Source organism: Haemaphysalis longicornis, unplaced genomic scaffold, assembly GCF_048455015.1.
Source record: "Haemaphysalis longicornis isolate Haplotype H1 unplaced genomic scaffold, Haemaphysalis longicornis Haplotype H1 scaffold_8, whole genome shotgun sequence".
NCBI lineage: Eukaryota > Metazoa > Arthropoda > Arachnida > Ixodida > Ixodidae > Haemaphysalis > Haemaphysalis longicornis.
In genome coordinates this window covers 185,843,888-185,869,675 of record NW_027526445.1, presented here as the reverse complement: position 1 = coordinate 185,869,675, position 25,788 = coordinate 185,843,888, and the positions used below count along the sequence as shown (strand labels likewise).

The window sequence follows — 25,788 nt, the reverse complement described above, 5'->3', positions numbered from 1 at the left end:
AGTATGTGGACTACGAATAGGCCCTTTTCACACCTGCTACACGTGGGTCGCGAAGATCAAGTGAGAAGAAAGTGGGAGTGCGTTACATGTGTGTGACCTATCCGCAGCCTATAGCCAGGGCGACTTCAGCGTATCGGTTGTGTGAGTCAGTTATGTAGCGTCCCAGTTGTGGTTTTATTACGTGTAGTTTGTTGCCTGTTTGTTGACTCTATTGTAATTGCCATGTGTTACGAAGCTGTCGTGTGATGTGTGTCTTTAGGTCGGTGTAAGGTACTGTTGTTATGTCAACTGTGGTCATGAGAGCAGCAACACCAGCCATTTGGTCGGCGGTCTCATTGCTAGGGATCCCACAGTGATCTGGTACCCAGCATATAGTTATTTGAAGATTCGAGGCATATCAGTCATTATTACCTTGAGAAGAGCACTGATCACATAGTTTTTAGATGACTTTCCTGATGACAGTGCCTGTACAACGCTTAGAGAATCTGTGTAGAAGATGGACTTTGGAATTTTATGCTCGAGGGTGTGATTTGAAACGAGTAAAATGCCATACGCTTCTGCCGAGTAAATACTGCTATGAAAATTCATTGTTTTAGTAACGGTAAAATTTGGTCCGTGCGCTGCACAAGAGACAGTAGAACCAGTTTTGGACGCGTCGCTATAGAATTCTGCGCACCTGTACTTGTCCTGCAGGAACAGGAAGTGCTGCAGAATTGCACTCCTGGGTGCCCTATTTTTTTCTACTAATGTGAATGATAGGTCGCATGGTATAGGATTTAGATGCCATGGTGGAATTCAGTTATGGACGGGTGTCTTGTGCGTGTCTGAAAGAGGGACGGTGAGTGCAGAAGCCTCCTCCCTAACTCTGAGAGAGAAAGGTAAGGAAATAGATGGCCTGTTTAAAAAGAGTTGCAAGTGTTATGTATTGTTCATGATGGGATTAAAAGGATGGTTGGTAAGAGACACAACCTTAGATGCACACAGCAGGTCAACATACTCCCGCTGATGCCCTAGACACCATTTGTCGCACTCGACATAAAGACTTTCGACAGGGATAGTGCGGAAAGTGCCGCATAAGAGGCGAAAGCCAAGATGCAGCACTGGGTCGAGCATCTTCAGTGCGGTCTTTCTCGCCGACGCATACACGACACTGCCGTAGTCGAGCCGAGACCCCACCAAGGCTGTGTATAGGCGCAGCAGGAGTTGTTTGTCGGCCCCATAAGATTGATGTGAGAGGACCTTAAGAATATTCATTGTTTTTAAGCATTTGCATTTCAGCGGTTTGATATGAGGAATGAGTGTAAGTTTTTCGTCGAATAAAATGCCTAAAAACGTGTTCTCCTTGTTCACAGAAATCGGCACATTCGCAAGACTGATGTCTGGGTCCGGGTGGACGCAAAGCTTCCTGGAGAATACAACACAAGAGCTCTTTCCAGGATTAATTTTGAAACCATTCTTGTCTGCCCAGTCGGCAAGCTTCTTGACGCTGAACTGGACTTGACGTTCGCCGATGGATATATTACATGATTTAAAGGATATCTGGACGTCGTCTACATACATGGAATAAGAGATTGTACGTGGCAATGCCTTTCCAAGAGAGTTCATCTTAACTATGAAGAGCGTGCAGCTCAACACTCCACCTTGCGGGACGCCATTTTCTTGCACATGTACCTTTGACAGTGCAGAACCAACTCTGATGCGAAAGGTTCTCTCCGACAAATAACTAGCAAGGGTGTTAAACATATTACCAGAAATACCAAATCACCTGAGGTCACTAAGGATCCATTACGCCAAGCGGTGTCATAGGCCTTTTCGACGTCGAAAAACACAGTTAAACAGAACTGTTTGTGAATGAAGGCCTCCTTGATGTATGACTCTAGTGCCACAAGTTGATCGTTTTTGGATCTCCCTGCCTTGAAGCCTGCCTGGCAACTCTCGAGAAGGCCGTTGTACTCCAAAAAGTACACGAGTCTCCGGTTTATCATCTTCTCAAGAAGCTTGCACAGGCAGCTGGTCAGGGCAATGGGTCGATAGCTAGCGGGAGAAAAAGAGTCCGTCCCTTCTTTCAAGAATGCTACAACTATGGCGTCCCTCCAAGATTTTGGAATGTGCCCCGAAAGCCATATTTTATTGTATAGGTGTAGGAGTGTTTCAACAGTGTCTGGGTGTAGGTGCTGTAGCATGGTGTATGTAATCTTATCTGCGCCTGGAGCTGAAGGATTGCACGTGCTCAGGGCAGCCCTCAACTCATAGAGAGTGAATTCCGAGTTGTAAGAAGTTTTTCATTTGTCTTTGTCATGTAAGGCCTTTCTCTGCAGATGTTTTGTGTTTCATGAAAGTGTTTGTGTGGTGTGCTGAACTGGACACGTGTTCGAAGTGTTGTGCAAGTGTGTTAGCCTGGTCTTTCAGTGTGTCCCTTGTTGTACTGACCAGGGGCAGGCTTTGTGTCTGTTGTCCTTGAGTTTGCGTATACGTGTCCATATCTTGCGTGTGTCTGTGTATGAATTGATGGAAGTGAGGAAGGCGCGCCAACTCTCCCTTTTCGCCTCGCGACGCACCCGCTTCCCAAAAGCCTTTGCCCGTTTAAAAGAAATGAGGTTACCCGACGTGGGGTACCAGCGAAGGACACCCCACGCCTACGCCTTGTTCCGGGCCTCTCGCGCCCGCCTACAGTCCTCGTTCCACCACGGCCTCCTTGGGTTGCGGGACGCACTGGAGGCCTGGGGAATGGACTTTTGGCAGGCGTCGAGGATGTGCGCCTAGATGAGTTGCGTGGCTTCCTCCACGTGTAGGTGTTTTATGGATGTGTGGTGTAGTTTAGACGTTTCTGTGAATGTGCCACAGTTTTTGCTTTTGATTCATTAAACCTGTTATGGGAAGATGGAGTGCTTGGGCCTCTACCTATATACGTTAGTGAAGTAGAGAAGTGGTAACTCTCATACGGGTCAGTGCCCACGCCCCACTCAAGACATGGAAAAAAAATTGCAGAACCAATGGCCAAGTCAAGATGTGAGTATGTATTGTGTCCTAAGTTATGGTATGTAGGCTGTTTTTTGTTGAAAAGGCATGCCCCTGAAGATGTAAGGAATTTCTCTATCAGGCGACCTCGGGCATCCGTTCTGGAGGAGCCCCAAAGGGAGTTGTGCGCATCAAGGTCGCCTGTTAGGATGTATGGTTCGGATCGACCAGCGCCTCGAAGTCAGAGCTCGAAAGTGCATGATCAGGAGGAAGGTATATGAAACACACCGTTATCAATCTATTGAATATTATTGTGAGAATTGCTACAGCCTCAAGGACAGTGTTCAAAGTGACAGGGTGGCATGCTAAGGATTTCCGGGCGAATATGGCCACACCCCCAGAAGAGTGTGTGCAGCCAACCCTGTCCTTTCTGAATAGCATGCACCTACTTAAGAAATCTGTCTGTTTGGAATTGAGGTGCGTCTCTTGGAGACACAGAAGACTTTGCTGATTGGCATGCAGCATATCATACACATGATCAAGATTTTTAAAGAGGCCTCTGCAGTTCCATTGAATTATGTTTTCTGTTCCCATTATTTGCGTTGAGTCGGTGACTCAAGGTGCCCGCACGGGGCACCTTGAGAGAGAGAGAGAGATAAAACTTTATTTGATCCATGCCATTCAGGTGGCGCTTGTAGCCGGTGGCATCCACCACTCACCGGCGACTGCCACAGCCCTATCGATTAACTGGACCTGAAGGTCCAGATCGGAGCTGAGGAGCGCGGCCTCCCAGTGCTCCTCAGAGGTGATAAGTGGGTATGTATTTTGTGGGCATGCCCATATGATGTGAGAAAGGGTGGCGTGATCTCCGCACAGGCAACAGGCCGCGGTTGGATAGAGAGTTGGGTGTATGTGTGTCAGACGAGCTGGGTTGGGGAAGGTATTTGTTTGTAGTAAACGCCAAATGTGCTCTTTGTGGTTATCCAATTGCTGGTCCACCGGTTGTATAGATCCGGCTGGAGAGGCGGTAGTGTGTTGTGATGTCATGAAATGTGACCAGGCGACCCCTCGCAGACCGCGCCCCGTGATAGGGATAGAGGTTAGGCCCTGCCCGGATCGTGAGCCCTCGGGCGAGTTCGTGGGCCGTCTCATTCCCCTCGAGGCCGGAGTGCACGGGTGCCCAAGTCAGGCATATTTTCTCGTCTGGGGATTTCGATCGAAATTTTTCCAGAATTTTGAGTGCAACTCGTGATAATCTGCTGTGGCAAAATTTTGGATTGCAGACTTTGAATCGTAAATGATTGTCTGAGGGGTTGGATTTTGTATGATGGCTAGGGCTATGGCCGCCTCTTCCGCCGTTTCTGGGCGGGTGGCTCGTATGGTCGCCGAGTTTAGTAGTTTTTTGGAGAAGTCTGTTGTAGCAACCGCATATGCGTCGTGGTGTCTGTACTTTGCTGCGTCCACATAGATGGTGTGTGGGTTATTCCGGTGTAATTTATGGAGTGCCTCTGCCCGTTTCTTTCTCCTGGCTATGTGATGTTCAGGGTGCATGTTGCGTGGCAGAGGTTTGGTAGTTAGCCTTGTGTGGATGTGTGCTGGTATAGGGTGTAGGTGTGTATAGTTGGTGTGGTGTCCAATAGATAGCTCTTGGAGTATGTGTCTCCCTGCGGCTGAACGTGTGAGTAATCTTGGTGACGGTGTTGGCGACACCGCGGACCCCGAGCCCCCAAACATAAGCTGGATCCAGCCGTGGCGGTGTGTTGTATGGTGAAGGGTAGAAACCACAAACGGTGGCCGTCGGAGCCCAGGTCAAGCTCCGGTGGTTGGGCTCCCTGCCTGTCTACCAGGCAGGGAGCTCCGGGACCTCTTCAGCTATCAGGGTAAGGCTGACGAAGAAAGTACCACCGTCTCCTTGATTTCCAATGTATCATGACTCGAAGGTGAAAAAACCAGCGAAAAAGACGGAAGACGTAGAAGAGACGAGACAACACACACGCTGGACTAGCAACTGAAAATTTAATTGAAAAACAGAAACAACCAGAGAACGACCAAGCCTACGCATGCGCAACAAGTACGCACGTTCTGATAAAACGCTATCGATACACTTTTTTCCGCTCAGCTTTGTAGGAACGCGATCTTTGTAGGAACGTGAGGCTTTGTAGGAACAAAGCCTCACATTTGTTTGAAAGAGTGACGATTCTGGGAAGAGGCAGGACTAAAACAGAGAGGGAAATAATTGAATCGCTCTACATCAGCCAACAGGAAGAAGGAAATTGCGTGAGTGTTTCTTCCATCTCCCTCAGCGATAAAGAGATCGCGTTCCTACAAAGCTGAGCGGAAAAAAGTGTATCGATAGCGTTTTATCAGAACGTGCGTACTTGTTGCGCATGCGTAGGCTTGGTCGTTCTCTGGTTGTTTCTGTTTTTCAATTAAATTTTCAGTTGCTAGTCCAGCGTGTGTGTTGTCTCGTCTCTTCTACGTCTTCCGTCTTTTTCGCTGGTTTTTCGACCTTCAAAATGTACCAACTGGCCCAGCAAGCTGCACTTCTTCAGTATCATGACTCGCATGGAGCGGAATGACTCGCATGGAGCTGCGAAATCATTTCGTGCTGTTACAGGAATGATTGCTTGTTGCGATTAACATGTTTCATTTTTTTTCAGGAGTATGAACAAAAGGTGGTTATAATGTTAATTAATTACTATCCTTATCTTACGCGTCCAAAGCGCATTCTTATCTCGCGCACAGTTCCGTTATGATAGAAATATTATCTGGGTTTTTATTTTTCTTTTCATCTTGTACGTACTCTCACATTATTTGCTGTTTATATATTCCTTATTTTTCTCTTTCTTGTTGCCGTATGTACATATATGATGTGTGTGATTTCATGGATTATGTATAAGTATATATGAATATACTATAAAAATGTCCACAAATATATGTACTTATGTGTGCAAATGTAGGTTTATATGCAATACCAAAAAAAAACGAAGAAATTGCACTATTCTTTATTGTCATTTTTCGCAAACACGAAACACGCGGCGATTTTTTTTCTTTTTCTTTTTATCATGGAATGTATTTTGTCTTGTTTCCGTGTCACATGCAAACCGATTGCATACCGTTGTCTGGTGTACCGGTTCCTCGGGCTTTGTCAAGCTGCAAAAGTGGCTTTTACCCGAGGAACCATCCACTTGTGGAAAATAAACTGAAACTGAAACTGAAACTGAATCATACGGCATTTTCCAACCCCCCCCCCCCCCAACGTGATCGGCCCCCGAAAAGGGGCCACACCGAAATTTCGTTCCTACCTTTTTCAAGAACAGTCTTGTCAACAACTGGGAATAACTATGCTCGTTTTCTTGTGATTGAGTCAGCTCACTCAGCAAGACCTGTCACTTCCATGTCCGTATTCTTGATTTCTAATTTCTGCAAAGCGTAATAGGTGACAAATATCAAGCTAAAAAGCTCAGGGCCGGAGAAATCCTTCTGAACTCAATGCCGAACAACAAGCCCGCACTCTTCTTGTACAAACCCGCATCCATGATCTGGACATCATGGTCACACCCCACAGGAGCCTAAACAGGTCTCAGGGTATGATTTCTGAGACAGATCTCCTGACGGAAACAGATGCCGACCTTCTCGAAGGTTTAAAGGATCAGGGCGTCACAGCCGTGCGGCGCATCACGATGCGCAGGGACGACAAGATATTCCCCACAAAACAGATTATCCTGACCTTTGACCACTCGGCACTTCCACAATATATAAATGCAGGCTTCATTCGATCCTCCATACGTCCTTACGTTCCGAACCCGCGCCGCTGCTTGAAGTGCCAGCGGTTCGGGCACGGTACAAACTCTTGCCGTGGCCGAACGACCTGTGCAAAATGCGCGGCGTACGATCACCCCAGCGACACCCTCACTTGTGTGAACTGTGGGGGGCCGCATACAGCGTACTCCCGCAAATGTGAAAAATTTCAAACAGAGAAAAAGATCATCAACATCAAGGTTACTGAGAACATCACCTTCCCAGAGGCTCGAAAGAGGTTCGCCTCTTTCCCCCTGGAGAGGTACGCCGACGCAGCTCGCCGGGGGGTGGAGCGGCGTCTGGTTTCCGCTGGGACCCAGTACTGCGAGTCGAACTTGGTCCCGCCGCCATCGCTCAAGGGGTTGGGGATTTGGGGTGTTGGGGGGTAGGGAAGGAGGGGGTTCTTGAATTATGTGGACTCTGCCAAGATGTGCGGCAGGGTGCCATTTTGTTTTTTGCAAAACGGGCAGAGCGTATCGTATTCCGCAGGGTACATGTGGTTCATCAGTCCCGAATGCGCAAGCGATCCCGCCAGCGCTCGACGCAGGACCGTCTGTTATTGCCTGGTCAGTTTGGGCCGCGATTCTGGCAGTCTGCACCTTACCTCTCGGTATATCCGGGTAATGTCCCGAAAGCTGGTAACCGGGTGCGGTAGCTCTACCGGCTCGTGCTCGTCCCGGATTGACATTTCTCAGGCATGGTGGTCGGCGATGGTGTTGCCTGAGTGAGCCAGGACCTACACGAGCTCTATGGCTCTTCCCAGAGGCTTGCACTTGGATAGGATGGCTCGGGTGGCGAAGGAGATTACCCCCTGCGGAAGCTTCCGTAGGCTGTCGTTGAGTCGGTGACCACGTTGTCCACGCTCAGCTGTGCGAGAGCGAGGGTCACGGCCGCTTCTTCGGCAACTGCGGTGTCTGTTGTCTTCAGGGACGCGGTGCTTTTTACACTAAGTTGGGGCCTCCAGATAAGATTGCCCAACTTGTCTCGACCTCCTGTTTTCTGGTTTTATTTTTGCCACTTTGAGTGGCTACGCAGCGTACAAGGAATAAATCTGTCTTCCTGGCACTTCGTGCGTCGTCTTTCCTGGTGCCGTCGGTCATACAATGCCGAATACGTAACAGCTGGTGGCAGCGGTGGTGGTTGTATGGAGCGCACGTCGGTACAGGCCTTGGCGTCCGGTTTGAGGAAAGCGCGGTTCTTTGACTTCATTGGTATGATAGGTGATACTTAGTTAATATTCGATGTTTTTTTATTTTGCTAGATACGTATAAGAGTGGCAGTTATGCTACCTGCAGTCAAGATCCTCGCGTCGTTAACGAACTTAAACCTAGCTTTGCTCGCCGAAGAGTTGAGTATGGCAGTACAGTTGTGAATGCGGAGCCTGAAATTATTGAAGCAATATCCAAATGCGGAGGAAAAAATGAAGTTTCGAATTATGGAAGGGAGACAACCGCTAGAAGAACGAGAGGTAGAACAGAAGGTAAAAGAAATGCAGCTGCATAACCTTGAACGCAATGAGTTTTGACAAGCGGGGATGAATGGAACCTTTAAAGGCTGGAAGTGACATCACTTTCCGGTCAACGTCGAGAGATTGTGTACTAAAAAGAGGCCTGGTCGCAACTGCTCTAGACATTGCTTCCAAGCGAAGCAGCCAGCGTAGTTGTGGGAACGACTGATGAAGATGCGCATGATTACGATAAAGTGAAGCTTCAGCTGGGTAAAATGTACAGCTTGTCTGCGGAAGCCTTATGGATGACGTTTTGCAACACGAGGCGTAGTCGAGAAGAGTCATTCTCGGAATATGCCTGCAAATTCATGAGCTTGTTTGAAGAATACCTCGCACTCTGCATATAAGGGCAAGCAACGTGTGATTGAACTGGTTGCTCTAGAGCAACTTTATGCATCTCTTTCGGTACAAATGCGGTGGTGGATTCAGGATGAGCGAAGGTGTTGCACATGGCAGCTAGTTTGGCTACGAATATTGGTCCCGTAGAATGTAAAATTCGGGAGAACTGCGAAAGAAACCATTGGGATCATGCAGGAAGTTGCACAATTAAAGGAGCCGGAGCAAAAGAAGCCAACCATTGTAAAACAGAGAACATTCCCGCCCAAGGGCATACGGTCAACGAGAGTGAACCGAAAGGATCCAAGTTTGAAGGAAAATGACCGTTAGTCTGTTACAAATGCCAACAACCAGGCCACATCACAGCGGGTTGCAGACAGGCGTATGTTTCAGTTAATTTGCTAACCGAACGAAGCTATTTACTCCTGTTGCCTTACACATACGACATGTAGGTGAACGGCATCAGTTAATCCAGAGGCAACAGTTGATGTTGACCACCCGTCGTGTGTTGACCCAGAGAACTTCATAAAATCGCGTGTTTGGGCGCGTCAGGCACTTGTTGACCCGACACAAAGCGCTTGGCGGTAGCCAGAGTCGAAAAGGCAGGCATTCGGAAAATTTGAACATGAATGCTGTGTCAGGCAAGCGCCCTCGAAAAATTCCCTACATTTTTTTAACAGATCTATGAGGGATTTGCAAAAGGCATGAATGGAACTTAACGCGAACCCCGTAATGATGGTCACAAGGTCGAACACAAGAGTCCATATTGCCAGCGCTACTCGTGCCACCGGAATTCCAGATCAAAGTGATCCGTCGCAACCTGTCACAATGCGCGAAACTGTTGCAGCAACTCTGCTCACTTAAAGCAGTACTCCCGTCACTTCCTTGCCCGGAGGCGAAACGATTCGTCCGGCCATTGAAGATTTCAAACTTCTGGAAAAGGTAGACAAATGCGCTCTAAAAAAGAAACAGGGGAACGACGAATCACTGCAAACGTGCCGGTAAATATTAAGACAGAAAAAAAGGACCAGCGGACCATTGTCAAAGGACCATTGTCAAAGACGGCCTTTTGTAGAGAACATTCAAAAACACGAGAGGCCGATCTTTTGAACAGCTTTTGGGAGTATCGTGTTCCGATTCTGGGCTTGGTTCACAGCGATAGCTGGGCTAGTCATTTAGAAATAAACAAAACCTACAGCAGACTTGAATGTCTACTAGTGGCCGATGCGCTTCAGGGAATCGGAAAACTGGGTGCGCTTTTGCAACGTTTGCCAAAGGACGGGACGGCCAGTGGCCCAAGTACCTTTGATTGGCGAATAAAGCTTAAGTTTGGGCTAGCTGGTTATATCTATTGCGGAAAGTAGCGCAGAAATGGGGACAAAAGAAAAAAAAAAACAGTACAGGCAGTGACGAACAACTGAGCGCACTATATAGCGTTCAACAATATATACAAAGACAAGTGACAAGCGGTCATATATGCGTTAGTCAGCCCTCCGTTGCACTTCTTCAGATGGAACTCGAGTAGATTGATGGCGCATGCCAGTGATTGCAGTATAGGAACGTTGCCCTTGGCGTCGTGTACATCCTTCACTATTTCCATGTTCTCTTTTCCCTTTCTTTTTCTTTTGCGTAGGGTTTTTATGTTACCTGTGTCCTTGTATATATATTGCAGAGCGCAATGAGGTACGCCCAGCTGTTAGTCAGCACCTGTACTGTCTCTTTCCTTTTTTTCGTACTCCTCCGTGTGCTGTTTTCCCCAATTTGATGGCCGAACCGTTTCGCAGATAGTAGTAGACATCGTAGTCCCTCTACCGGTACCCGGGGCGGGAAACAAGTACTTGCTAACACTCAGTTACTCTGTCACGGAGTTCCCAGAGGCAGTAATGTTACCGGAATGAAACTTCACAGCAGCTGAAAATGCGTTACTCGGCGTCTTTGCAAGAATTTGATTTCCTAGCGAAACGAATTCACTAAGGTTCTGTCTTCACAAACACGCTTACAACAACGTTCTTGCAGAAATACGTCATACTCATTCACCAGAGCTTCGTCTACCAACCGCAAAGTAATTCAGTCGAAAACAGTGCATTCTGCGTGCGCGCTTTGCTTCGAGAAGGGCATCGACTGGGACGCGCGCTACCACAGCAATAGTCTTTGCGCTCCGTCACTCACGCGTAGCGACTGGGTTCACGCCGGCGGAACTTGTCTACGGTCGAGCGCTTCGGCTCCCGCTTACTTTGTTAAAATAAAAGTGGGAGGACAATTTTGTAGACAAAACGGTTGTCGGGTACGTGCTGACCTTGTTGAAGCGCCTACGTGAATCGCAGGAATGGGCGCAGACAAACATGGCGGAAGCGCAGCAACGAGTGAAAGGGTACTACGACATATCTGCACGCACACGAACTTTCAAGGAAGGCGACAAAGTGCCGATTGTGAAGTCGTGGAAGGTAAATAAACTGAAGTCGCCGAAGGTGAAGTTGTGAGTCTGTGCTCATCCTGTCCCTTTGCAGTGGTCTTATCCTTGATGTGCAGTGTTTTCTTCTCTTGAAATACAGTACCAACTAGCCCAACAACATGCTGTACTACAACTATAAAAGTAGCATGGGATGGTCCGGATACGCTTAAACCGAAGCTCTCCGACATCAATTACTTGGTGACGACGCCAAGTAAACGCAACAACATTTTGTGGGTTATTGCCCCGAAATGAACCAGTGATCTCCGTTTATTTTGTGGCGGTGTCGTCTAGTCGAGCAGGGTCAGGCTCACGAACCCTTTGAACCCTTTGCACATGGAGGTTCCTTCTGATGAGAATGACTTCTAAAAGGTTCTTGTCAGTGAACTGGTTCTCACGGCACTAAAATACTCTCTCCCTGTCCAAGTTCAGCGCGACTCCAGTGACCGCGGATGGGCGTTGTTTTAAGTCAAGTGAACGAAAAAGCCGAGGAGCACACTTGTCTACGCGAGTAGAAAGCTAACGTCACGTGAGCAGGCCTACAGTACTACGGAAAAAGAATGTGCTTGCTTGGTGTGTTTCCTTTAAAAGCACTCGTGTTACCTGAAAGGGTCTTCGTTTGTTTTTGTAACTGATCATTCTTTTAGTGCGATTGAACCAAAGGTCAAGCAAAAACGGACGCTTGATGAGGTGGAGTCTATCACTCCGACAATTTTATTTCGCGGTGCAGCACGATGAAGGCAAACACCATATGCTGAATGCCTTGGCCGCACTCTCTAGCGTTGCTTTTTGTTTGTGCGCATGCAACTCGGCGCAGTTGGACTGGATTGGACAAACTTTATTGGTGCCTGAAATATATAAGCTAATCAAGGAGCTGCGGGAAGAAAACGCAGCCATGAAAAGAGAAAATTCAGCCATGAAGTTCACCATCCAGGAACTCAACAGAAAGCTGCAAGAGAAAGAAACTGAAAACTCAGCTCAAGCTGCTTTTTTTCTATTCTCGCGTTAAGTTTTCATGTGATTTGTACCCAGTGAATTCGACTGTCCGGCCATCTTAAACTTGGACTCCAGGTTGCTACTGACGTAGTTACTGCAATCCTGTCGCCAGTTCAATAAGCCTTTTCAGATCCTGCCCAGTCGAAAATGACAAGAAAAATTCCTTAGTTTGTCGTATTTTCGCGTGTCCTACTATCGTTCTGTCGTATTCTTGTCGTGCCGGGATTCTGATGTTCTGTCGCGTGTCGTATTCCTATCCTGATTCTGGTGTTCCTTTGTGCCTAATTCCTGTCTTGTCGTGGTCCTGATGTTCCATCAGAAGTTGCCCATGGTTTGAGTGTTATTGTCCATTGTGAAGAGTAGCGTAAATGGCAGTTCTGGTGTGACTACAGGAATGTTTGTCGTTGAGAAAATTGACTGTTGTTCCGATAGAAATGCGTCTCGCAATAGATGGCTTGTCGTAACAACAGGGCTTCTGTTGTAACCACAAAGTTTTTTGTCGTACGACAGAAATTCTTATGTCCTTGCGGTACTCCTGTTGTGATTTTAAGCTGGGTGTCGTCCCGGCTGACGCGCGAACCCTGCGCCAGGCGTCTGCCTACCACTACCTGCAGCCAAGCTCAACTCGGCGAGAAGAGACCGTTCTGTACTTCGCCTGCCCCCGGGCGTCGCTGCCACGGTCGGCGGGCTTGTCCTTCGAGCCTCAAAAAGCACAGGGCTATCTTTGTCTCTTCTGCGACTGTCTGCATCAACGTGTCCGCACGTGACACCATGCAGCTCAGCGTCTTCATCCATGCAAAGCGCAAGGACAATGCAAACGTGACGTTGTGTTCCTCCAATGCTGACTACCCCTTCCCACCTCCAGTTCAAGAAGCGTCATCCTCATCAACGCATTCCGTAGTGGGTAGGTTTGGCCGAATTGTAACGTTCCCGGTGCTTTTCAGATACGTTGGGGCTTTAGATAAGATTACCCGCTTGCCTCTATATCCTCCTGTTTTATTTTTGCCACTGATTGGATATCCAGCGTACAAAAAGCTCATCGATAAACGGTTATTGTCTTCCTGGCACTGCGTGTGCGGGCTCCCTGGGGCCGTCGGTGGCCCGTCCGCCAGATACGTAACACCATGTTGAAAAAACAGGGGAGGGAAATATTGATATAAAATGTATAATGTAGTATTTCTAGTGTACGTATATACCTTCTTGGGATGTAACGAGTTAAGAACCTTGCAAATACTGAAATACATTGTCACGTGATTGTGATGTCATGTGATCGCTTCGACTTAAAGTCTGAATTCTCATGTTCGAACGAGTGCTGTGCTGTTTTCACTTGTAGACCGATACTTTTATACACTACGAACGAAATGCATTACGAGTGCGTCGTTTCTGTATTAGAATTTGCAAATATCGCCTTTGTTGCCGACACTGCAAGTCCAGGGAGGGAAGTTGAGGCCTCTATTGGACCATTTGCGCCTTTATCACGATCTCGTCCGACCCCAGCCCATAAGCAGTATGTTTAAGGTCCGTCCACAGTGGACTGGCCCCTACCTCTTTTCACTAAGGCAGAATCGATCAGTTCACTCCCCTTTGCTTCGCCACGCGGGAACTCTGCTTTGGTCATGGAATTTGTTAAAACTCTCATGAAGGACTCCGGGCCATGACTCAACTATAAAGTATGCAGACTCCTTTTTTTTGAGTTAACAACCCGACTTTCATGTCTGTTCAGAACTAAATGATGAGAAAAATGCTCACGAGGACAGAACGAGGTCATGGAAAGCTCCATCCTAGATAGGAAGCATGGGGCCCTGTTTCCGCGCTCATGGGAAAAAAGTAAGCCGAACCGGGTGCTGTGTCCGTGTTTTATTTCGCACTGTGGCATCTTTTATAAGATCGAAGTTTGTTTTAACTACAGCGGAACACCGATAATACGACTTTCAAGGGACCACGAGAAAGCGTCGTATGACCGGGGTGCGGGTAAATTCCGGCCTAGTAGACGGTCTCACGTGACAGGTTGGCTAAGAACTTATTTAAAATACTATATTTAGCGCGTTCTCGCATGATTTGCGAGCCTTTACCTGAAATCGCGAATTTAAAAAATGCAACGCCCATGTTGTGCCCCCCGCCCTCCATGGCGCCCAGTAAAGCCCGTTCTACATGGGGCGAATTTTGCTTGCGAATTCGCAGCTGCGGCGCCGCTCGTGAACCAAAACGATCTATTCTCGTTGCTGTGGCGAATTTCTAAATGTTTGGAGGAGTCGAACTTCTCTTGTGGACGCCGCTTAGCATTTGGCAATATGTCGCAGCAGTGAAAATAGGAAAATAAATTGTTTTGCCGCAAGGGCGGCGCCGCAACTGCGAATCCGCAGGCGAAATTCGCCCCATGTAGAACGGGCTTTAGCCCGCCAGCCAAGCGCCGCGCGCTACGCAACCCCCGTGCCGCCCGGCGCTATTTATAGCCTGCCTGCCTCACGCCTTGCGCGCGCGAGATAAGGCGAACGTGGTCGAGCTAATTGAGAGGGTAAAAGGCGAGCGTGAAACTGCCAAAGCCAAGCGAAAAGAATAATACTAAAAAGCCAAGACGAAAAAACGGCATTGCCGATATCCGTGATTGCCGTACATGGTGGAGACACGTCTTGAACGGTCCCGTGGCGCCGCTATTGTGCCAAAGTGATCAACACCAAGCTGTTTTCATTTTTCGCAATACCCAGCAACGCGAAATAGATACGATTAAAACTACGCGAATAAACCACGTTGCGGCGATAATTATACCGCGGTCTTTCTACAGTGACTTGCTGCGGCAGCCAAAGCACGGGACGACCTCTGTATCATCCACCATGGTACTGCGTAATTGGCGCCAGCAGAGCCAAATCCTGCCCTAGTGGCACGTGGCGTCTGAAAAACGTTGCATTAATCGTCATAGCAACGAGTGGCGAGGGGAGAAAGGAGGTTGGTGACATCGCGGGCGCTGCTGGCGTCATTTTTCCACGACAGCCGGACGGGGCTGCCGCGCGCCCGGGCCGCTCGGGAATGGCATCAGGCGCGAAAGTTGGGCGAGCGGCGGCCGATCTTCGGAATGGCCGCCGCCCATCGTTTGGTATGTGTGTGCTGTAACGTGTTGGTTAATTGAACCAAGAAAACATGCAGGTAATAGTGTTTTTTTTTTTTCTGGTGCTGAATTGTATTTGCCGCGGTAGTCATTGCAGCGATACACATACATTCTTTTTGCTTTTCTTTTATTCAAAATTACTATGAGGACGTCTTTGATTCGAAGGCATGAAAACACACTACACTCATATTGCACATACATTTTATCTACACACTACTGCACTGAGCAAAAGTATGACATCTTTATATTTAGGCATACAATATTGCACAATAGAAAAAAAACCGTGCTACATACACATTTAGCACGGATTTAGCACACATATAGTACACAATAATTGATTACGAAAGAACTTCGAAAGTTCTAGTCCCTACAGAGATTTTTTTTTTCGCGCATGCTTCAGCGAGGTCAGCAAACAACTTGAAAGTTAGGCTCGCCTCGAGACAGGATGTTCTTTAGGCGTTCAAAAAATTCGTTTGAGTTCAGAGACACAATAATTGAGAACCTATAAATTAAAAGAAAGCACGCACAAGCATGCTTTAAGGCCTGCCTTCTGGGCCAGTTAACGCAAACTCTGAAAGAAAGGGTTCGTCCGACCATTACCCTCCGTACACTTCCGAGAAATCATGTTCACACCAGGCGGCAGACAAGTCATCGAATGCTGTTACACCGAACGCCACTTCATTGAAGCCCTTTCATCGAACACCGTTTGGTAGTAGGGCGTTTCATCGAGGACATTTCATCGGATTTGGTAGTACATAATCGAGAAGAACCTTTAGAGCGCATAGACAGCAATAAATTATTTTTTTGCGTGCTTCTAGATTCATGCTGATTGTTTTGGTATTACCATTTTATGTGTAAGAAACCGCTGATTTATTTTGTTGAAGCGTGGGACCAAGCGCTTCGGCATGTATAGCTAAGCTTTCACGAGTTCGCTAGATACTGGCATCTACATAAGTGTATGAGCCTCAGCAAGCTATGCAAATTTTTCAGTTTACTTCTGACGATTCTGCGGTTTGACCTCCCGGCCACACCATAGAATTTTACTGAACGGCAATAAACTACAGTTATTGAGCGTATTGTTAAAATCTTGCTGGCTGGCAGGCGTTTGACAAGCTGAAGGAGTTTCCGTCAGCCGTCTCGCAGATGATATGCTGGTTCGAAAAAAATTACATCGTGGGAAAGCCACGCCAGCTTCCCAAGCTGCCCGGTGGATGGCGATCCGCGCGCCACCCCGGTTTCCGCCTGCCTTCTGGTCCGTTCAGCACTTAGCAGAGCAAGAGTTACCATGAGAAAATATATCGGTAGAAAATTGGCACTGAAGATTTTCAAAAGTTGTTGAGATCTGACATCCCGGTTTGGGTGGTTTCTCAGCCGCCTGCATCAGGAACAAAAAGCTACGGACGACCGTCTGAAAGCACTTTTGTGTAGCCAGCAGCCGCCTACGCAGAGGAAGGCTGTACTTGCCAAGAAGAGTCCCTCGAGCGCATCGCGAACCACCGGAGAAACATTCCAGTAAAAGATTTGTTTGAGGGCAAATGCTCATCAATAAACAGTTACTGCGTTTTCGTATATTTTTATGTCATTGTATATTACAGTTGCATATACAGCTCATATCCTCCTTGCAAAAGAAACGTTTTGATCTCTTCCCGTCGGTCGATAAATTTTTAGTGCGTACTCAAAATGTGTGCCTTCTGTCGATTTGTGCGACCAATTACCTTGTATAAACACAGTTCCGGGAAACCGAAAGAAAGGAAATAACTAACTTCAGTAATCACCTCACAAAAGGCAAATTACCCGAAGCACCTTCTGCCTATAATCGTTACGGGAAGGGGCAGTGACAAAGACTCGAGCTTGAGAAGTGCGCGGTTTTCTTACGCGACCCTAAATTATAAAGCCTTCATGCCTCATGCATCTCGTTATGTCAAGAAAACGTGAACTTTTCTAGCAGCAGAACTAATCGCGATCGGAGCTTACCAACAGCGTTCGATCAAACGGGCGATGTCATTTTGAGGAAACGGTGTTCGATGAAACGGCGTTCGATTAATTGTCACGTACCTGTTCACACCAACTAAATGGAGCGAGAAAAACGTTTTGCGACACAATACCCGCACTACTGACCACTCATTGCTGGATTCTATCTGCGTACAAAAATAATGCGCAAACATGTATTTTCGCAGTACAATTCGAACGCACCCGTCTTTTTTTTAATGGCGCGTTAACAGTGCTTACCGAGAGTGGGGGGGGGGGGGGGGGGGGGGGGGGCGACGCCCAGCAAAATCAGCGTTCCTGTATTGTAAGCCGCATTATTTGCGGATATCGGCTAGGTTGTCACACGCTACCCTCTAGCTCGTGTCTGGGCAGCGCCTCTTGTCTCATATTGTCCGATACGGCATGACTATTCCAACTATGGAACCGCAAACCCACTCGCGATAAGATGAAATTTAACACAATTGAAAGTAGGGCGAGTTGGTGATACATCTTGGGAAAAAGCGCGAAAAACGGCTACGCGTAGAAAAGAACAGAGCAACTACTAGCAACTAGCAATACTAGCAACTGATTTTTATTTGGAAAGAACAGACATTTATGACGTGAAAAAGCGCAACCTCATCAATATTCTCGCACGAGTACATAGAAACAAAAAATATACAAAGAAAAATATTGTAAAAACAGAACGTGTTATGCAACATGGTCACTTCACGTGCGGTTCCAGAAATTCCAGTTCCGCATTTTGCAGTCTCAGTGAAGGCTGACTAACGCACACGGAGCCCTCCCGGCTGATATGGTACGCTTCAATCATCTCTCTTTGGGTTCTTCCCTTGTGTCTGTACATGACTGTCGTCTTATCAAAGAAAGGCCTACACCCATCCTTTTTGCACTCCTTACAATGCACTGCTAAGTGCGTGTAAGGTGTTCCCTTCAAAGAGCTGTTGTGCTCACGTAGTCGGATGTTGAGGCACCGACCGGTCTGCCTGATGTAGGCCTTCCCGCAAGTCAGCGGAAGACGATAGACAACCGAGTGTGCGCAAGGTACATACTGCACCCCATGTTTCATCTTGCAGCCTGTGTCGTTGTCCTGCTTCGGTTTCTTAATCTTATTTTCAACCGCCGAGCAAATCTGGCCAATCTTTCGGCGGAAAACACGACGTTCACGCCGTATCGGGAACAGAACCTTTTTATGCCATGCGACAGCCAATGCACATAAGGGATTTTTGCTACTTTCTTCCTTTCCTCTGACCTAGACGGAACATTCTGATCCGCTATAGTTTAACGGCCTGTTTGATTTTTTCGCACGTTGCGGAAATAGCACTGTCAGGAAACCCCGTTTCTTTTAGCCTCTTAACCTGCGAATCAAAACTGCCGCCAATGCAGTGAACGCATGACTTTTCAAGTGCTGAACGCAAACAGGCCCAAGCTATACAATTCTTTACCAGCCCGGAGTGCCCTGAGCGATAATCCAGGAGCGGCTTAGTGGTTCTTGAGGAGTACATCCAACATACGTGATTGTGCTTGAAATATAACCACAAATCGACGAACTGCAGCTGGCTTTCTTGTGGCACTTCACACCTGAAGGACAGCCCGAGCCCGTTTTTAGAAAACGCCTCGAGCACAGCCTTACGCGTCTGATCAAACGTGGAGGACGAAACCAAAATCAAATAGTCGTCAACGTACCTGTACACTTTGTGCACAATACCGTTCAATTCAACATCAAGCGTCCTGTCCACCTTTTCCAGGAAAAGGCTACTTAACACGGGGGCCACCTTGGAGCCAATGCAGACCGACTACATCTCTATCTCTTATCTTTCTATTCTTCGCGGTAGCTAAGTGGCTAAGGCGCTGTGCTGTTGGGCACAAGGACACAGGTTCGATTGCCGGCCGCGGCGGCCGCTTTTCTTTGGGGCGAAAAGCTAGAATACCCGTGTGTACGAGATTTCGGCCCACTATAAAAATGTCCAGGTGGTCAAAATTAATCCGCAGCCCTCCGACGCTACGGCGCACCTCATCGCCTGCGTTGCGTCGGCGCAATAAACCATACAATCAATCAATCAATCAATCAATCAATCAATCAATCAATCAATCAATCAATCAATCAATCAATCAATCAATCAATCAATCAATCAATCAATCAATCAATCAATCAATCAATCAATCGGCATCTTTCTCTCTGCCAAATCAGTAGCTACCGTACGACGATTTTAGATCTCAAAGTGCAGCGTTGGACCCAACGTCAGGCCATCGTGTTTCCGTTCGCAGCCACACACAACGCATCCTAGCCAATGGGGACGTTCGGCAGGAACATATCCGGGTGCGCAGCCAATGGGAAGTTTGTGCGCGCGGATATGGGGTTTTTTTCCAATTGGTTTTTGTCAATTGAGCTGAGAATAAGTTGGGCTTGTTGGTGATCCATACTGGTGGACAATGCGCAAGAATGGTTACAGGACGGGGAAGGTACGAAGACGAGCGCTCGCGTCCAGCAAGGTTTATTTCGAAGAGCGTGAAGATGTGAGGGCCGAAGCGCACGTGTTCCTCCGTCCTCTTGTCCTGTGTCTACTTTTGCGCTGCGTCTACAAGTGGAGCAAGTAATGCTTGAGCGATTGCTTATGCTTTGCAATGCTCAGTGTGGGCTATGACGTGTTGGGTAAACACTCTAGTAATGAAAAGTTATTACGCTACCTTAGGTGTCGCTAACTCCTCTGAAGATACTTCGTCGTAGGAAAAGTTCTTTTGCGCAGTAATCAATTACAGTAAACCCTTCGTTTTTTGCTCTATGTCGCGTTTTGACGTGGTTCTGCAAAATTCCCGAAGCATCGTAGCCATCAGGAGTTAAGTGATAGCGAGAAAATTTTTATTAATAATTATACAGCAGCCCTACAGATGTTTGAAAAGTTGTGTTGCTAAGTTAGCATTCATAACAGACGTGTGTTGTGTGCAAAATGTCTTCGAACCAGAACAGTTCTAGTACCTTAAAAGAAGCACGCAATTTTCGTGTCGACGCAGTCTTAAGCTCCGCCGGGACTCTCATAACGCCTAAATGTCGGTGCTAAGAAGACAGCGAGTAAGTTGAGAGTAAGTGGGCACTGCAGGCCTATAAATAGAAAGGTGATTTATATGCAGTCCCAAGGTCGTAACCCTTCCGGTCCACTGTCGGCTATCTCTTATCTCGGTCAACCGTCTCCCCCTTCCCCCTTACTGAGGCGTTTACCTACCCTGGCCGAAAAAGCACTTTGCGGGGTACGTGACCCGGTTAATATGAACCCCGTTCTCGGTATGCATGCGCGGAACAGGCTCTCAAATGTCCGACGCGCCCTGCTGGGCCCGCCACCGTCGTGTATAAAAACAGTCTCAGAATCCGACGGTCCACAGTTTCGATCGACACTCAGCTGTACGAACTTCCCACCATGTCTGGAGTGAGTATACGATGGGTGTCTCCGGCCCTTTTGGCTTCGTATCAGTGCGATTTCCCTCGAGTCTCTTGCGGTCGTAGTCTACTTCGTCTTCTTCTTCTTACTGCGTCCTCGTTGCCGTTGTTTCGACAAGTTACGACATTAAACGCTTGCTTTGATTCTAAAGTGCGCACAGCGTCATGTACTGTGGAATAGGAACGTTTTTGAGCCATTGAGAAACCATCAATACCTATAAGCACCATTTGGGAGACTTTTTTACGCTTTAAAGGAGCCATGAAGAGAAAATACAACTTCGTTTAATTTGAAAGAACTAGGATTCAGTATCTCACTCAGCTCCATTACAGCCACAAAAGATGTTTTTTTAACGAAAAAAAGCAAGAAGTATTTACAAACTTTCGAATTGCGCGCCACAGTGACGTGTTATGAGCAAGAACGACGTCATACGGGCCGACAATAAAACATGATTTTCAGTGCGTTAACGGCACGTTAGCATTCAAGTGATGTGGTCAAATGGAACTAGAGGCCCCATCACAGACGTCCAGACATGTGTCGTCGTGACAGGTCAGTTAGGCGGCCGCCAGTCGCCCAAACAAAGTTCCGTGACGTCATAGAAAAGTTGCGGGAAATTGGCTAGGGGGTCGCGACTGCTTCACACGTTTTCTTCAATATCTCCGTTATTTGTTGGAAGATTGCGATGATATTGGTATCATTGTTATCGGGACTAAGCAGTCTTTCTAATAAACACAACTTGTTATTTGTCTTCATGGCTCCTTTAAGTGATTTGAAAGCTTTCAAGACGTATAAAGACACCCAGAGTGCCAACTCAAGGAACCTTTATAGAATTTCTTGTGCGAACTGGATGTTTTGACGTCGCCATAAAGTTTATAAGCTAAATGATAGACGCGGACGCCGAGTGCAGCATATACCAAACTTCGTATGGCGACGATATTGCGCTCTAAATGCAGCTCAAACCCCCGGAGATGTGCGCTTTCCCATCGTTCTCGTGTTCTACTTCCACCATCGCGTCATGAGTGCACGCTTTCTGCTTAATAGATGAAATGTGTCGACATATAAGGTGCCGTGAACTGTCATTGCAGCAGCAGAGTTCGGCGCGCGCATGCGCCCTACAGGTTCGTTTCGACTGCCTTTCCCCGCAAAGTTCGGGACAGTACACTAAAATACAAACGAAATACGTTACTGATGTGTACTTGTTTCTTCGCATAATTTCAAGAAACCTGCAGTGAATCGTCACCAGCACTGTTAGTGCCCTAGCGCTCTACTCTTTACGCGTTCTATACCGCAGTCATCGAAGGTGAGACCAAAGCGAGCGCACGTCTTTCTTGCAGCTCCGTGCTTGCATCCTTCTGGCCCTGGCCTGCGCCGCCTACGGTGGCTACGTGAGCCCCTACGTTGGCTTCGGCTACGACTACGGCTACGCCCCGTACACCACGTACGGTGCTGCGCCCTACGGCCTGTACAGGGCGCCCGTGGTGTACCATGGCGCTCCCGTCAAGTACGTGGCGTCCGGGGTTCACCACCCGGTGTCCGTGACCGGCGTGTCCACTGTCGAGACGCCACTGTCCAAGGTGGCCACCACGTACACCGTCCCCGCCACAAAGGTGGTCCCCACGTACACCCACCCGACCGTGGCCCACGTGCCCACCCACTACGGCTACGGAGTGTCCCCGTACGGCTACAGCTACGGCTACGGCCTCGGAGGCTACCACTACGTCCCAGTCCTCAAGAAGTGTGAGTGTGCCCACTGGTAGCCGTCTAAGTTTTAGCGCTTCATCACACGACCGTAATGTGCTTCTAGATGCTTGCGTTCATTCTTCCATTATAACTCTATTGAGATGCGATGCATGCGCTGATGTACATTTAGCGGGTTCTTGTCGACATCAGTGGCAATGCGTGAATTTGCCGTATGATTAGTTTTCTCTTGGTTCGTGATAGAAAAATAAGAGGGAGATTTTTCACATGATAAACTGCGGAATTTCGGCTTCCGACGTTCAAAGCATCCCTTTAGTCTCGCATATTCGTAGTTTGCCTCAGCGCTGAAATGGTGCCAAAGCTGAGCTTGTGGATGACACATTCTAAAATGTAACTCCCTGTTTGCCGTTTAGCTATCGCCATCAACACAGTCACTTGCTCGCACAATGCATTGGATAAGTTTTCACACCTGTACGATTAGACAGTCGCATCAAACCTGCGTGACACATTTAAAACGTGCAACAAAAAAACTTAGTTGGACGTGATCGCGCAAGACTAGTCGGGTGTTCTTTTTTTCCAGAAAAATATTCTTCGTGTTGTGCTATTTTTTCAATGGGAAAACAGTGAGACTAAGTTAAAACTGGGAAACTGAATGTAAAACAAAACAGAGGGCTTACAAAAGTAATGAGTGGCCTTAATCGCAAATCGACGCAAAATGTTTCACTGTATTGCGTGAAAGCCTGAATATACCGTTTAGACGTACATTGGCAGCCCCTCCAGATGTTATTGTCCACGTTGCCATCTTGAAAATCTGGTGAATGGAGTTGGTCAACTTCCTGGCGTTTTAAAAAAAACATGGTTTTGTGTCGTCTGTTAGCCCCGACAGTGTAGCTCGCATCCTGAGAAGTCGATCATCGCTTGTCGGAAGAACACCCATCTCCGGGCGACAAACGCTAAATTAACTTTGTTGAAGTGTCTGAAACCATGCCATTTTCTCGCGAGTACAGAAACACTGCTAACCACCAGTTTGGCTTCATTCCTGCAGAAATCATCCGAACGGCCCCCACGCGCCTTGAAGCCTCTCCAGCACCCGACCGAGACCGACTGCATAACATCTCCACGCGGCATTACACCCGTTGCCATTGTTCCTCACTCAAAAACGAAACCGCCATGGATCGCCACACTGTTAAGATTTAAGCAATAAAACTTTCGCAGACAAGCACGTACTCGTCGCATCCTCTTCCTCATTTTATGCACTGCACCTCCGCCTCAATCAGTTTTTTTTTCTTCAATAACACCGAAAGGCGGGCTAATTGGTGACAATTCTTAGCTGTAACTTGAGCGCACAAAGACTGCGCTGGTCTTCGTCTCTTCGTTCAGTCCTCGTTTTTTGTGCGCTCAAGTTACAGCTATGAATTTTTTTATTCGATGTTTTAGCGTGTCTGTCTCATCCGGTACCAATGCACAGCAGACAACAGACAAGTGGGCGTGTTTTCCATCCTTGTCCGTTTCCTGTTTGCGCTTACGTATCGACCGTGGAAGCTCGTAAGTTGCCTCAATTGCCGTTTTGGCTCTCCCCTGCATCTGTCAATCATACACGCGACTGTCTGGGAAACAACCATCGCGAGCGACTTAAGTGTGTTGAGATAATTAACTTGAAGCGGAAAACCACCAATTGCAAATTGGCAACAAAAACTTCGAGGTGCATTGACTGTGCTCTATAACCTTACAATTGTTTTGCTCCCGTTTGTTTGCCTTCAAGTTCATAACATAATGGGTAGTCGTCGCGGTGACAACAGACGAGAAGGGGCGCGAATTTAGTGGATTGCTCGCCACAGAACGAGAATTGTCGGTAGCCTTTAAGTAATGATGAGCATGATCAGTGGCCTTACCCATTCTCCGTACGCCTTGAACACGAACGTCTTGGGTGACGGTAAGCAGGGACGGAAGGGGTCGCAATCCAACAGCACCCTTCCCCCCTCCCTACGTAGGCCAGGGAGATAGATGCCGAGGTCGAAAAAAACATGGTGTTCTCAGTGTTTTATTGTAATAAATTATGCTAAAGGATTAGTTGACATGTCCGGTCGAAAATCCGGCATCCATGGCACATAGACAGCAGAGAAAATGACCGACGGCTTAAAAATTAATTTTTTTAAAAAAGAAAGATGACGACATTAGCGCCAAACTTCTCAGGGGAGCTTGCCCTGTAAAACAGTGCAGTGAGGCTTGGTTCAAACTGTTGCCGCAACTGTCGTAATAAATAATGACGTCATTTCACGTCTCAGCCAACATATAACTCCGTGACACGCCGTTTTTTTGCGTCCATAGATCACTATATGTCTTTTGCGTCGGTAGTATGAACATAACCTAATTCAGTTGAAAAAACAAAATTAGGTAAGTTTGGGCGAGGGTATGATTTGTACCGGGGCCTCTGTGACGCGAGACAAACACGCATTGCCAACACCACAACAGCTCCGGGAAACTACTTGCTGACTTGACTTCGTCGCACATTCAAGGGGCCATCAACAACATACTGAGTTGGGTTAATTCCAAGGGCTGGTTTGTCACAAGAAAAATGACGCTAATTAAAACGTAAACTTCAAACAATTAATCTAAATCAGTTGTTGTCAAATAAGTGTGTGCGAGGACATTTTCAGGGGTCCGCGAAGCCCTACCCAAAACTATGCACTCCCGCCTCCGCCCCTTTTTTTTCTCCGTTTTGCCAAGTCTTGTTGGCAATGCATAGAGGCGGCTTCGCAGCATGGCATGTAGGTTTAATCGACGAGTGAAGCGCCGAAATTGCACAATGGACAAAGGAGGACAACCGAGACAAGCGCTTCTCTTTGTTGTCCTCCTTCGTCTTTTGTGTAACTTTGGCGCTTCGCTCGTCGATCATGCAGTACCAACTTCCCCAGAAGTCCGCATTAATCAGTGGGCTTAGTGCTTCTCCGCGTAGCACAAGTTTGAACGTCGATTTTTGCACAGCCTTAAGCTACGGGGGAAAACTAAACACAGAAAAGGCAGTGGACAGGACTTTGGGTAACTTAGAGCTTGCAATAGCATCCACCGCGGTTGTACTGCTGAGCACAAGGACGTGGGCTCGATTCCCGGCCGCGGCGGCCGCTTTTCCGGTGGAGGCGAAAAGCATGAACACCCGTGTGTTCGAGGTTCCGCGCACAATAAGGATCCCCATGTGGTCAAAATTAATCCGGAGCCCTCCACTACAGCGCGCCTCATCGCCTGCGTAGCGTCGGCGCATTAAACCCTACAATTAATCATTCAGAGCTACAAAAGCAAATTGTTTGACAGTGTGTCACGCATCATCATAAAAGTCCGTCACAAAAAGGGGGCATGAATAAGTAGGTGGACGTCTTTAGGTGTAAATTCAAATTGTTTGTCATTATGACACGCATCAACATAAATCGTCCCATCACTTTTGCAAGCTCGAAACGTGTGTCCGGCACCCCCATGGTGGACAACCGCCGATCTAGATCAGAAGGGGAACAGGCGAAGTCGTACCGGGTGA

General features: G+C 47.6%; 1 protein-coding gene across 1 annotated transcript; it reads left to right on the top strand.

Moving 5' to 3' along the window:
* Nucleotides 1-10,944: 10,944 nt before the first annotated feature.
* LOC144148621 (uncharacterized) lies at nt 10,945-23,448 on the top strand. Its single transcript, XM_077680132.1, has 4 exons — nt 10,945-11,046; nt 12,599-12,726; nt 21,877-22,301; nt 23,308-23,448. Coding segments are annotated over exons 1-4 (657 nt in total). The 3' UTR covers nt 23,310-23,448.
* Nucleotides 23,449-25,788: the final 2,340 nt, after the last annotated feature.